Below are 13,193 nucleotides of genomic sequence, written 5' to 3'. Positions count from 1 at the left end.
CCCCCCCCCCCCCCCCGCAGGAAGAGGGGAGGGGAGCTGCGGCTGGAGAGGGATTTAGGTTGAGGGCACAGGGCAGAGCAGGGGGCCCCTGGTCTCCCACTAAGCTGTGCGCCCATGGGGTGGGATTGGAGGTCCAGGGAGAGGCTGGGTGTGGGGAGCCTTTGAGGGGAGGGGTTGAGTGACCCTCTGATGACTTTATCCTTCCCCCTCTTTTCCTCCCCACCTTTCCCCCCACCCCCCATGACTCCGGACACCCGCTTTCCCTCCTTGTTCCCTCCCTCTCCTCCCTCTTCCCTCTGTGGTCTCCCAATGTCCCTCAATCCCTTTCCCGTACCCTTTGTCGCCATTCTACATCCCTGATCCCCCTCCCCTCTCCCCTCCCGGTTTCTGGTGGCGGCGGGTGGGGGTACCTATCTCCTTTCCTCCCTCTCCCTCCCGTCTCCATTCAATCCCCGCAGCGGTGCANCTCCCTGGGAACCCAGAGCTGGGCCTGGACCCGTGACCCAACAGCCTCTTTCCATGATTCCCAGGCTCCCCGAGACCCCCACCTTCCACCCCCTCATCAAGGAGCTCTTCGTGCTGGGGGCCGAATGAGAGGTTGGGGGAGCGGGAGGGAGGTCCCTGACGTCCGGTTCTAGCCCTTGGTCCCTGATCTTTGTCCTTCCCAACTCCTGACTCTCATCTGCCCCAACCCTTGACCTTGTTCTTCCCGCTTAACTGCGCAGCTGTGGAGGGCTGCCTGGCAGGGACACTCTGACAACTGGTTCTGGCATCCCCTGAACTTTCCACTCCTTGATTCCTGGGCCCCCAGACTTCTGACCCAGGGCTCCCACACCGCCCCCAAGGCGGACCGCCACGTGTGCGGAGGTGGGGGGGTGGGGGGATTAGGCAGGGGCGTGTCTTGGAGCCCCTCCCGCTGTGGGCGGGGCTAGGGCGGGGCTGTCCCGATACCTTCCTAGTCCTTCGTTAACGGGCTAGCAACTGCAAGCACCACCTTACTCCAGAGACTGGTGGCATAGCTGGCTCTGCCCCCTGGAAGGTTCCGGATCCCACTAGGTGTCTTCAGGGGGTCAGGGATGCAGGAATCAGACCCAGGCCTTTCTGAGAGGTGGCCTTCATTTGATAAATATGGCTTTGCCCCTCTTTCCCCCAGAGGATTCTTTTTCTGCCCCATCCTTCACGGGTCCCCAGTTTAGATGTTGTCACAGTCACTGCCATCCCGGGCCCCTCTGTCCGAATACCTCCTCTGGGCTTTGCCTTCCTTCCCGACTTCCCTGCCCGGCTCCTGCTCCCCTTTGAGCTCGATTAGAACTTGTCACCCTGCCAAAGGCGGGTCTGAGCTCCTCTTTCCCTCTTAGAGAGGTCACTGCCCCCACTCCTGTGTTACTGCTCTCAGTTGAGGCCACCTCAGTCTCTCCTGAGGACGGACACTCCTGAGATGCTCTATTTCTGCCCTGGGGCCTCCATTTCCCACCTCCTCCTGAGTGCCCCCCTCCCTCCGTACCCAGAGCCCTGAGTGGTACCCCCCCCATCACCCCTGGAGCCTTGGATCTTCCTGCCACTTTCCACCCAGTTGACCTTGGTCACGTCTCCCCAGATGCCTGTGGCCTCTCGGACCCGGCGCACGTGGAAAGCCTGCAGGAGAAGGCGCAGGTGGCCCTCACTGAGTACGTGCGGGCCCAGTACCCGTCCCAGCCCCAGCGTTTTGGGCGCCTGCTGCTGCGGCTCCCCGCCCTGCGCGCCGTCCCCGCCTCCCTCATCTCCCAGCTGTTCTTCATGCGCCTGGTGGGCAAGACGCCCATCGAGACGCTGATCCGAGACATGCTGCTGTCAGGAAGTACCTTCAACTGGCCCTACGGCTCAGGCCAGTGACTTCACGGGGCCCGGTGAGCTGTGGCTGGGTCTGCAGACCTCAAGGGACACGGATGCTTCGGCCTCGGGTGGGCCTCCCCCCCCTTCCCAGCAGAGGACCCTGGCTTCTCTCCTCAGACTTTATTTTTTAAAGACTGTGAAATGTTTGTCTTCTCTGTTTTTTAAAATGATCATGAAACCAAAAAGAGAGTGCTGGCCCAGGCTCCAGCCCCGGCCTCCCCAGAACTCCCGGCCAAAACAAGGGGCGGGACTGAGCGGTCCGTTCCTGGGACAGCCTGTAGCTCGGTGCCCCAAGCATGAACTTTTGGGGATGGTGGGGTCGGCCTCCCCGGTGTGATGGACGGAGGCCCGGTGGCTGGACTGGCGGGACAGCCGCAGCCAGGCAGGGGCAGGAGGCGCCAGGCAGACCCGCCAGGCCCGTAATCCACGTTGGACACTACATGATGAATGAATCAAGGCCAATAATAAAGCTATTTCCTACCTGCATGGTCTCCATCATCTATCTTCGCGAGGGGAGGGGACGATGGGGGGCACCCTACCATGGCCGCCCACTCCCACCTGCAACCTGACAACAGCCCTGCTTGCTGTTTTTGTTGGAACAGTTTTGTGGGAAACAGGCTGGGGGCAGGGAGGAGGCCCTGCAGTCAGCTAGTGAGTCCGTAGGAGCTGAGTACTGGATATTGGTGATGGTTCAGGTTCGGGCCCTGGCCTATGAAGGTGAACCTCAGAGATTCACACATACCCTGGACCAAACACCTTTGGTCAGCCCTTAATCATGGTGTCTGAGTCCTGGCGTCCCCTGGAGAAACACGCGGGCTAGTTCTGCTACACGATCTCAGCCCAGACAGAGCCCTCCCTCCCCCCAGCCACAGCAGTCGGTTCAGGGAGGGCATGTGGCCCAGAGCTGGCCTCTGGGACTTGATGGCGGCATTTGGAAGATGTAACTGAAAGTAGAGCCAGAAGAGGAAGACCAGCTTCCCAGGATGCCTTTGGAGCCCCTGGATCAAGCCATTCCTGAAACACTTCGATGGGTCAGTTCCACGACCCAAGATTTACCCTTGGGTGTCCGAGCCAGTCTGAGTTTGGTTTCTTCTCACATGTAACCAAAACACTGTTTCAGAGATTGGCATTCGGGTGGACTATCTAAGGACAAACAAATGCGGCCTTAAGTTGACATGGGGAGACGCAAGGCACCACGGACCTCGCCATCCTGGTCTCAGAAGTGGCCCGGCTCTAGCGGCAGAGGCGCCTGAGGGATTGATGGCCAGGACTGTGGCTCTGGGGGGACAGGTGGCCCTGGGGGGCGGGTGGACAGGACCTGGAGGGTGGAGACCGGGTGGTGGCACCTCTGGGCCCTGCTGAGAGGTCTTGCCAGGAAGAGAAAGCCTCCATCAGAGATGCCCCTTTGAAAACGGGGAAGAAAGAACTCTGCTCTTGTCCCTCAGGCTGGGCCTGTGGTCAGCCCTCAAACCTCCTCCAAAACATTCCTCGTTACCACCCGGCCACCTTCACGTCCACCTTGGAGGAGGCCTGGGAAGACGGGGGAGTGGAGTCCGTCTCCTGTGGAATGAATGAGGGTCTCCTGGGTATGCTCTGCCCTCGGAGGGCACTGAAGTAGGTACGGGACGGAGAGGATGCTGGGCTCCCACCGGAGGGCGGGCTGTTCCTGCCCCGAGCCAGCATCTTCCGTGACGTCCCGCAGGTGAGCGAATGTGTGTCACTCCCATTGGGCTGGACGGTGATGCCCTATTCGAGTCACAGGACATCTGAGAACGGAGCAGGGCCGTTCTGTCCATCCTGCTCTCCGGTCCCCGGGCCAGAGGCTTGGATGTCTGTCCAGGCCTGACTGCAGAACTCCTACTTCTCCTACAAAACCCTCCCTATGTGGCCCTTGAGGCAGGCATCTTGAGGCTCTGGTTAAGACTCCCATCCAGCCTTTTGTTACTGCTTGATCACACTGGGCCCATCGTCCCCGAGGATAGAGGCTCCATGACTCCTGAATCTGCGACTGAGGACTCTGTGACCTAGTGGCCGACACTGCCCTCCCTGCCTGTAGTATGCCTCCCTGAAGGTCCCCATCCCGTTTGGCTCCCCTGGGAGGCAGCTGCTGGTCCACCGTCACGTGGCCCCCACAGGGAGCCCGGCCCTCCCGGTGCCCCCCCCCGCCCAGGGCCTGGCATGGAGTGGGCATCATGGACTCTCTCCCAGAGCCAGCACGAGAGCTGTACTCACACAGTGCCTGGCGTCAGTCACGGCCCAGTCTACAGTGCCCTGGGAGAGGTGGAGATTTTTCTTTTTTTTAATGTTTTATTTATTTCTGAGAGAGAGAGAGAGAGAGTGAGCAGGGGAGGGGCAGAGAGAGAGGGAGATACAGAATCTGAAACAGCCTCCAGGCTCTGAGCTAGCTGTCAGCACAGAGCCCGACGCGGGGCTCAAACCCACGAACTGTGAGATCATGACCTGAGCCGATGCCGGACGCTTAACCGACTGAGCCACCCAGGTGCCTCGAGAGGTGGAGATTTTTCATAAGGACTCACGGAACCGGGTTGGCATCAGGGACTCCAGCAGGGCTCCTGGTCTGAGTCCGCCCCCTTCAGGAGGTCCCCGGTATTGTACCACATGAAGTTTTGCAGGAGGCCGCCTGAGCGGGACAGGGGAAGGTCCCCTGCCAGTCCTGCCTCTGTTACTGGACCTGTCAAGACTTGTGGCTCCTGGGCCTGCCCCTAGACCAAGGCCGGCTGAGCAGGAAATGCTGGATGTCAGCCCCTCGGCTTCCCACCAGAAGACCACATGCGGTTCGTGGAGGAGAGGGAGCTCTCCAGACAGGCAAGGGTTCACAGCCTGCCTGCACAAGTCATTTTTCTAGAACCTTCATGTTTTTAACTCTGGAAAATGGAATAACGAGTTTTTGGTGACAACTGAGTGAAATCAAGGGATGTTAAGCAGCTGTACACAGTAGGTATTTAATAAATGTTTATTACACTGGGATGGAAACGAAAGACCTGCTTCCAGGGGATGGGCTGAGATCTGGGCTCAGGGCCTGTGGTCCCAGAGGAGGTTCTGGGAAGGCTTCCTGGAAGAGGGGCCATCAGAGCTAGCTCTTAAAGGCAGAGGCATTTGCAAAAGCTACCCCAGGAAGGGGCAGCAGGAGCTAAGGCCGGGAGGTAGGAAGAGAAGCAAGGCCAGGGTGGGACCCCCACCCCGATGTGTCCCTCTGCCTGTCCGCCAGGGCGCTCAGAAGTACACGGAACCCTCGTGGTCTCCTTGCTCATCGAATTTCTGGATCTGCATCTTGAGGTGCCTTAGTTTGCCCTTCAGGTAGTGACAGCGAGCCTGCTTGTCCAGGAAGCTGGGGTCCTGGGCAGGGCAAGACCCAGGAAAGTCCTTGTGGCGGTTTGGCCTACGGCCCTCAGCCCCTCAACCCTCTGCCTTTTCCTCTCTGAGCCTCACTTTTCCTTCCTTGAAACTGGGCACACTGAGCCTCATGGGAACATGGGGGTGCAAAGCCCAGGCTGTGGGACTCGGGAGGCACGACTCACCATCTGTTTCTTCTCAAATTCCCTCCAGACTCGCGCAGCGACTTGGGCCTCCTTCTGCCAAGTGGAAAGGGGTGGGGGCAGCTCAGAGAATGCTGAACCCAAGGAGGGATGGGGAAACTGAGGCTCAGATGGACAAAGCGACCCGTCTAGTGAGGACTTCAAGGACTGACTTTGGCTCCTGTGCTATGGTGCCCACCCAGCCTAGAGGAGAAAGAGGCCAGGAAGTGTCCCAGAGGCCGGGGTCCACCACCGGGAAAGGCTGGGGGTGGGGGGTGGGGTTCTCCCGCCGCTAACCTGGCTTCGGGGCCTGGGCAGTGAGCCCAGCAAGGTCTCCAGCTGCTGGAGCTTTGCCCGGGCAGAGTCCACCTCTTGCTGGAGCTCCAAGAACTCTGGGTATTGGTCCTGGAACACTGCAGCATAGCGGCTGCGGTCCCTCTCACTTCTCACGTGTGGGTACTTACTGCCGGGTTAAAGTGGGTCAGAGTGTGAGTGTCAAGAACGCGGCCCACTCCCCCAATCGGCGTAATTTGTTTTTCTTTGCCCGTGTTGCGCTCCCTGCCCCCAAACGCCCCTTTTCTCTTTTTTACTATTTGGTAAACTTGTTTTGATTTGTCAAAGCCCCAGCCTCGGTGCACCTTCCCTGTTCCCAGGCATCAGGAACAACGTGGGGGACACTCACAGCTCATAGTCGGGCACTGGGTGGGGCCTTGGCATATGCCCCCCAGGGATGGCTTCAATAGGCTTCTTGGTGCCCAAGGGGGCCCGGGAGGGCAGCTCATCCTCAAATACAATCTTCTTAGGTCTTGCCCTGCGGGCTCCTGGCTGAGGCTCGCACAGAGCGCGGGGAGCGCTGCTTTCCTGGGCTGGAGGCACCCGTCGCTGCAGGTGCCGCAGGAATCACGGTTTGGAGTTAACCAGGGGCTGGGGAAGCCAGAATCCCTCAAGTGGCGGGGAATGAATCTTTTGCCCAGGTTCGGCCTGGGAACCCTCCTCCCGTTCAGACTCACCGGGGGCCCAGGGCCAGGCGGGCGGGTCTGCGGGTCCCCCTGATAGCCGCGGGTCTTGGGACTCTCCCGGGTAGGCATCCGCCTCGGGGAGGCGCCGCTCGGGCGTCCCTGGGGCGGCGGGCAGGTCTTGCGAGGGACGCCGCGGCCCGCGCGTGGCGGGGGTGGTCGGCGAGCTGCCTGCGGACACCGGAGAAGGGGGCCTGGAGGCGGGCAAGGTCGCACGACGCACGGGCAGGTGGCCCCCGGAGGGGCCAGCTCTCCCCGGACCCGCGAGCTCTCGGGCTCCGCGGCTATTTGCATAGACGCACTTGATTGGCCCTCAGAGCAGCCCGCCCCTGGCTGCGTAACCCGGAAAAGCACAACGCCCGTGACGTCACCGCGTATCCTGAGTCGGCCGGGCTCTAGTTAACCCCCGCGCGGCCGCAGCCTCGCCCGCTAGGGCGCGTGAAGCCCACGGACACTGCCCCGGAGAAGCTCCTGGGGACCTCCGCCCCAGCTGCAGTCCCCAGGGACCGCTCCCGTCCGGTGTCACCTGTCCCAGCGTCCGGGTGTCCGAGCCTGGGTCCGCTCCCGGAGAGGCGCCTGAGTGCCGGTTGTGCATTAACTTCTAAGGCTGGACACAACTGGAGCGGTCGCNGGTTCGAGTCCAACTGAGCCCGTGACTCGCTTTCTCTGACTCTCAGTTTTTTGGCCTGAAAACCTAGTGGTTTTGGCAAACTTGTACTTATCTATTTACCCAGAAATTATATTTTAAAACTCTTTCTATAATTACTAGATTATTATTCTCTGACCAGCTGTGAAACACTGGTTTTCCCACAACTTTTGTAACTCCAGTGCTATTATGATTTCCCACACATATATTTTCCAAGTTTTAAATCTTGACTACTCTGGCGAGAGGAAAAGTTCAGCAACGATTTATCTGTTTTCCTGCAAATTTTTTGTTGTTGATTTTTGAGAGCTCTTTGCTTAGAAAGGATGTCATTCAATGAAGTAGTGTCTTTCCTTTTTAGTAGTATAAGCGGGGTCTTCCATTTACTTTTTTTTTTTTTCCATGTAGGAAACGAAGTATTCATTAGTCCTTTTCTGTTTTACTTAATTCTCTATTGAAATAGTTTCTTTTTTGGGGGGGGGTTTCACATAGTCATATCATCCACAAATAACTTTGCCTTTTTTCTCTTCTTTCTTATCTAGTTGTGCTGACCAGCACTTCCAGAAAATGTTAAATCTTTGGGGGAATTGGATGGACCGTGGGCCTCCCCCCGTCCCTTCCTCACTTTGATGGCAGAATTGCCTGTATTTATTTATTCATTAAATTCAATGCTGTCTTTGGCTTGAGATTTTTCAGTTAAATGAAGAGAATATCTATCTCGGGCTAATGTTCATTGAAAGATGTGGAGTCATGGATACGAAGTACCATTTCACGCTATGATTTTGTTTCCTGATGGGTTAGGTTAATGTGGCTATTAACAGGCTTCCGGATGTTGAACCATCTCCCATCTTAGGTGAGAGCAAGCCTTCTTAAGATCTATTTTTTCCTTCAAAGATTTTATTAAAAAATTAAAAAAAATGTTTTATTTATTTTTGAGAGAGAGAGACAGCACAAGCAGGGGAGGGTCAGAGAGAGAGGGAGACACAGAATCCAAAGACAGACTCCCAGCTCTGAGCTAGCTGTCAGCACAGAGCCAGATGCGGGGCTTGAACCCACGAACCGCGAGATCATGACCTGAGCTGAAGTCGGACACTTAACCGACTGAGCCAGCCAGGCGGCCCAAAAGATTTTATCTTTTGTGATCTCTATAGCCAACGAGGAGCTCCTCACAAACCTGAGATCAAGAGTTGCATGCTCCAGTGACTTGAGCCAACCAGGTGCCCCTTTAAGAGCTGTTTTTTAAAAGTTGCCACTAGGGCTTATAAAAAGCTTTACCTGGTCGTTTTCCACCCATGTTGAAGGGGGTCCACATGGGCACTTCTAGGCGTGTCCCCATAGTGCACCTGTGACCAGCCCAGCCTCCCTCTCCGAACTCCCCTGGTTACCCCCCTCACAGGCTTTGCCTTTGCCGTCTGGAGTGAGGGTGGGCAGAACCCAGGACCAGTGGCTCTCCTGGGACTCCCACTCTTGACCTCTTCCAGGGTCGCCCCTTGAGAGTAGCGCCCACTCAGTTCTCTAAAATGATTGGGCTGTGACCTTGGCAGGGCAGAGTTTCCATAGATCTCATACATTTGTTGAATGACTTGGTGAAGCCTTTAGTTTCCTGAGAGCTGAGGCTGTGGCTGGACTAAGCCCTGTCTCTGAACCGTCATCTTCAGTTTCCAGAAAGGCCCAGCACTGACACTCCCTCCTCCAGGCTGACCTCCAGGCATACCCCATTTCTCCCCCACCCTGACCTCACAGGGCTGAAAGCACTGTTTGCCTCTGACTCTATCAGACTGGAGGCTCCTGGGGCTTCTTGGGGCCTGGCAGTTTTCAATGTGGGGTGCCGGTGGGGAGGAGAGGGAAGGGGAATTGAATGGAGGTGGTTCTCTGAGTCACTTCTCAGGCTGACCTTTGGCTCATGCATTCTCTGTGGCTCTCGGGGACCTCCGAAGACCCTCCCATACTGTTGCCTAGAACAAAGGGCACCCCTGGACACGGGTGGAGGGCAGACAGAGGGCAGACAGGGTGGGCCCGGGCACGGCTTTATTTGAGTTTGGGCATGATGCGGATGAAGAGGATCATGGTGATGAAGATGAAGCAGACGACGATCAGCATGGCCCAGAGCAGCCAGTTGACCGACTTCTGTGTGTGCTGCTCCAGCCGCTCCGATTCCGTCTTCAGCTTCTCCAGGTTCTGGTCAGCCATCTTGAGCGAGTGCGACAGGGTCTGGGGGGCGGGTGGGGAGAGGGTCAGCGGGGCTGCGGCCACGTGGGGCCTCTCCCTACCACCCTTGGGGGGCAAGTCCGCTCCTCTTGGCCCTGGCGGGTACGGTGCCCTCTGCCGGGAATTCTACTTCCGCCTTCTATCGAACTCCTCTATGATCCAACAGAGCCCTGGCCACTAGGCCCCTCTGCGGGGGTGGGGTGGGGTGGGGCTTCTCTGACGTCCCGGGGCAGAGGCTGGAAAGTTCCCACAGTCCTCACACCTGGTTGTCCTTCTTAATGACGCTCTGGGCGGCCAGGGTGTTGGTCTTGAGGCTCCGGGCCAGGCCCAGCATCTCCTCCGCCAGCTTCTCCTGGAGGTTCTGATGTCGCCGCAGGACCAGGTCTAGCTCGGCTGCCGACTGTTTCTCGTCCCCTGGGCTGGGCCCTGCCACCCCACTGACCTCACACGGGGGTAGACAGGTGGGCAAGGGATGCGGTGGGGGGAGGGGAAGAGACCAACATGTTCCCAAGGAACCCAGAGGTCCTGGCTCCAGCCACTGAACTGCACGGGCCTCAGTTTCCCCTTCTTTACTTTGGCTTTTAGGAAGAACACCCCCACAAGCGGCTTTTGATCGATGGTTTAGATGCTCGTGGTGGCCCTCGTGGTTTGGTGCCTCAGTGGCCCAAGGGTCATCTAGCCCCTCATACGTCCCTCCCTGCCCAGTGCTCCCCAAGGGCTGGAGACACTCACGTTCTCTTCCTCACATCCAGCTCGGGTTCTGTAAGTGAAAAAGGTCAAGCAGGAAGAAGGAGAGGATTGGTTTCCTGTTTTCTGGCTTCCTGATCATTGCCTGTGATGTGTCTGCTACTCCTAATGTTGTTTCCTGTCTTGTCTGCTGCCCAGTGAGCTCCTGATCATGCTTCAAAGCCCTGGGTCAAACGCCCTCTCTTTTACGAAATTTCCCTCACCCTTATCTGGGCTCCCCCAGACCCCAGGTCCCTTCTGCTCGCCTAACCTGTGGGCTGGGAGTGTCCAGCTTTATTTCCCCTGGGGACCATCTCCTCTGCCCTGGCGCCCCCATCAGGCTTAACTAGGTGGTGCCCCTGGGGGTATGCTCCCTGGGCTGGGGAAGACCTTGGGCGAGTCAGGTGAGGGAAGTGAGGCGGTACATGTCTTGTCCCAGACAGCGAAGCCTCAAGTCCTGTCACCTCCAGGCTGACTCACCTCCAGCAGAGTCCTATGGGAAAAAGAGACACATATGAAGTCACCTACCTTGTCGTGGCCCCACACTGTCCTTTCTGCTCCCAGTCAGGGCCCTGGGCAAGTCCCATGACCTCTGTGCCTCAGTTTCTTCCTCCTGGAGCGTTACCTGACCCACATGAAGTGTTCAAGAAGACACCTGTCATCCTGTTTTACAGACGAAAAAACTCGTGCACTCGTGGCAAGATGAGATCAACTCGGTCTGTCCGTGGCAAACGTGTCCATTGCTCAGGGCCAACTCTGGGGCTTTACTAGAGAGGTGCCATTTTGTCCTTGTACCACACTCCTATATGTCTAGCAAAGTCCTGTCTGGGCCCTTCTGTTGGGAAGCCTACTGTGGGCCCAGGGTGCAGGCTGCTGGGGTCCCTGCACCTGCTAGCATTTGCTATTCCGGCCACGCACAGGCACTAACCTCCTGTCCCTGACCAAAGGGTGCCCAGGGCCCAGGGACAAAGCCCTACCGTGCCTAGCAGCTCGCTCCGCATTTCGCTGGTGTACCGCGCGCGGGACTGCAGGTGCACCGTCTTGGTGGCGGGGACCCGCTCCCTGGCTGTGGTTGGCACACGGCCAGGGGCCAGAAACTGGTTGGCCAGTGCCTTCTCTGAAGAGGAGGTCTGCAGAAGAGGGAAACGGGGTCACCAGAGGGCGCGGGTCCCGGGCAGGGGAGCGTGATGCGGGCCGAGGAAACAGAGCACCCCTGCTCACCAGCTTCTCCGCCTGCAGCATCCCCTTCAGGAAGTCTACCTTGCGGGAATATTCATTGATCACCTCGGAGGCCGGTTTGCTGGAAGGGGAGAAGAGGAAAAAGAAAACCTGCGCACTGTCCCTAGTTTTAGGAAGGGTGCCCGCAGGGGCTGGAGCCCAGGGACTGATTCCCCAACAGGACTGGCCCACGGGCCTCCTCTCCCATCCCTGATTTGAAGCCCCTGTGGCCGCCTGCACTCACCTTGCCTGGGTTTTCAGGGCCTGCAGCATGTCCTCGAGGGCTCCCACGTACTGCGGAGGGAAAGTGGGGTGTAAGCCTGGACCCCCCCATCCTCACGCTGCTGCTCAAAGGTGGGATGGTCAGAGCCATCAAGGGGCGGGGCCAGGACGGTGGGGGGGTGGGGCAGGGCTGAAAGGGAGGAGCCACGTCCCAGGGAGGCGGGACCAGCTGAGCTTCAGGGAGTGGGGCGGGAGCTGTAGGTGGACGTGGCGGAGCCGACCGGAAGGGGCGTGGCCAGGGCGGCTTTTGGGACTGGGGAGTCGGGCCCGGTGGCTGCCAGCCCCGTAGGCCGCCCTTTGTGACTCGGGCTCTACTCGGCAGCACAGGTTTCCCTCACCTTTTCTAGACGCCACTCGTCCGGGTCCCGCTTCTCCGCTGCCATCGTCTCGCAGCGGCAGAGCAACCGCACCAGGTTCAGCTCCAGCCTCGACGCTGCCATCCCCTCTCGGCGGTAGCCTGCCCCTTCCGCTGGCGCCATCTTGGAGAAGGGCGGAAGTACGCTCGTTTCGACTTCTTCCGGGCGCGTCCACCGTTCGCTCGCTGTTTCATCTTTGTTTGGGGCGGAAGTAGTCTTATTTCAAGGAGAGGCGCTATCGTCTCCAGGTTAGTTCAGGGGTTAATAGCTTTTTTCCCCCTCGCAGGCGTCTTAGCCCTTTCGGGAGGGTTGAAAGGCCGAGGTCCTTCGAGGTCAAGTCTATGGGCAATACGTTATCTGCTTATTCCTTTCTTCCTGGTCCGAATTCCTCCCCCACACCCACTCCTGCTTGGGTTCTTCCCGCACTGAGCTCTTCCGTATCCAGGTAGCGTTCCCGGTTCTTTCTGGGGTATGGCCTTGGGACTAAGGAATCCAAGCCTTAGGGGCCCATCCAGTTTGTGAGGTTCTGGGTCTGACGCTGACTCCACTCCACGCAGTGGCCTTGAGGGAGTTTCTTAATTTTTCTGGGCCCAGTTCCTCCTTTGGGAGGAACTTTGGGTGGTGTGACAAAGCCTGCCTCCAGGGGGACATCAGCTAGCTCTGGGGTGAGAGGTGAGGTGGGGTCACCCCCAACACCCAGGCCTCATGGAGAGAACCCCACCAGGGTCTCCAGGCAACCAGCTGAGGCCCATTCTGTGAACTCCTCTCACCTCAGCTTTTCAGAGGGACTAGACAGCGCTCACCCATCTTCCCACCCTTCAGGTCACGTGTGGCCTGGTCGCACCTGTGGGCCTGGTGTTCTCCAGAAATACTATGAAGGGGAGGAAACCCAGGGTGGATGAAAGGGTCCGGGGGCAGATGAGACAGGTTCTGAGTCCCAGCCCTGTCCCATCCCAAATACATGGCCTTGGACAAACCTCCCAACTCTCCCTCATGTGCAGTGTGGACTAGGGTTCTTCGCTGTCCCCCAACCCACCCCCATGGGCCCCACCTGCCAGCAGGTCCCCACAACTGCACATCTGATTGCAGCTGGGAGCTGGTCTGAGAGGGGATGGTGGGGGTGTGTGATTTCTGGCTCTGCTGGGCCCCCCAGGAACTGATCCCTTCCTAGGGCAGATGGCCCTTACTGCTGGCATTTAAGCCCTAGCAGGGGAGAGGCGGGGTGCTGAAACGGGGCACCAGGAGGCAACTCCCAGGGCAACAGGCCCCTCGCCCCCATTTCCAGATTGATAAAGAAGCACTTCCAGCATGCCCGCCCACCACTCTAGTGCCAGGA

General features: G+C 58.4%; 3 protein-coding genes across 4 annotated transcripts in view; 1 reads left to right on the top strand and 2 right to left on the bottom strand.

Moving 5' to 3' along the window:
• Positions 1 to 2,358, top strand: part of NR2F6 (nuclear receptor subfamily 2 group F member 6) — a 9,061-nt gene extending 6,703 nt beyond the window's left edge. The window contains exons 4-6 of the mRNA XM_077776997.1: positions 531 to 597; positions 812 to 867; positions 1,439 to 2,358. Coding sequence (XP_077633123.1) covers positions 531 to 597; positions 812 to 867; positions 1,439 to 1,872 — 557 coding nt within the window. The 3' untranslated portion in view covers positions 1,873 to 2,358. The remainder of the gene's footprint in view (positions 1 to 530; positions 598 to 811; positions 868 to 1,438) is intronic.
• Positions 2,359 to 4,831: 2,473 nt separating this feature from the next.
• On the bottom strand, positions 4,832 to 7,048 carry OCEL1 (occludin/ELL domain containing 1). Of its 2 annotated transcripts, XM_077777077.1 has the most exons (6): positions 6,951 to 7,048; positions 6,419 to 6,595; positions 6,091 to 6,290; positions 5,706 to 5,871; positions 5,412 to 5,465; positions 4,832 to 5,229 (listed from the first exon to the last, which is right to left on the bottom strand). In XM_077777077.1, the coding sequence occupies exons 1-6, from the start codon at positions 7,017 to 7,019 to the stop codon at positions 5,107 to 5,109; spliced, it is 789 nt and encodes a 262-aa protein (XP_077633203.1). In that variant the 5' UTR covers positions 7,020 to 7,048; the 3' UTR covers positions 4,832 to 5,106. The 2 variants fall into 2 exon arrangements, with proteins under 2 accessions (XP_077633203.1, XP_077633202.1); XM_077777076.1 differs by lacking the exon at positions 6,951 to 7,048 and having other exon boundaries at positions 6,419 to 6,919.
• A 2,030-nt stretch (positions 7,049 to 9,078) lies between these two features.
• On the bottom strand, positions 9,079 to 12,538 carry USE1 (unconventional SNARE in the ER 1). The gene is made up of 8 exons (XM_077776976.1): positions 11,840 to 12,538; positions 11,464 to 11,513; positions 11,223 to 11,301; positions 10,979 to 11,131; positions 10,482 to 10,494; positions 10,008 to 10,035; positions 9,538 to 9,712; positions 9,079 to 9,278 (listed from the first exon to the last, which is right to left on the bottom strand). Exons 1-8 carry the CDS (start codon positions 11,978 to 11,980, stop codon positions 9,096 to 9,098), a joined length of 822 nt encoding a protein of 273 aa, XP_077633102.1. The 5' UTR covers positions 11,981 to 12,538; the 3' UTR covers positions 9,079 to 9,095.
• Between the last annotated feature and the right edge of the window lie 655 nt (positions 12,539 to 13,193).

Source organism: Crocuta crocuta, unplaced genomic scaffold, assembly GCF_008692635.1.
Source record: "Crocuta crocuta isolate KB4526 unplaced genomic scaffold, BGI_CrCroc_1.0 scaffold77, whole genome shotgun sequence".
Classification (NCBI taxonomy): Eukaryota; Metazoa; Chordata; class Mammalia; order Carnivora; family Hyaenidae; genus Crocuta; species Crocuta crocuta.
The sequence above is the reverse complement of the archived record's forward strand: the minus strand, read 5'-3'. Positions and strand labels throughout refer to the sequence as shown.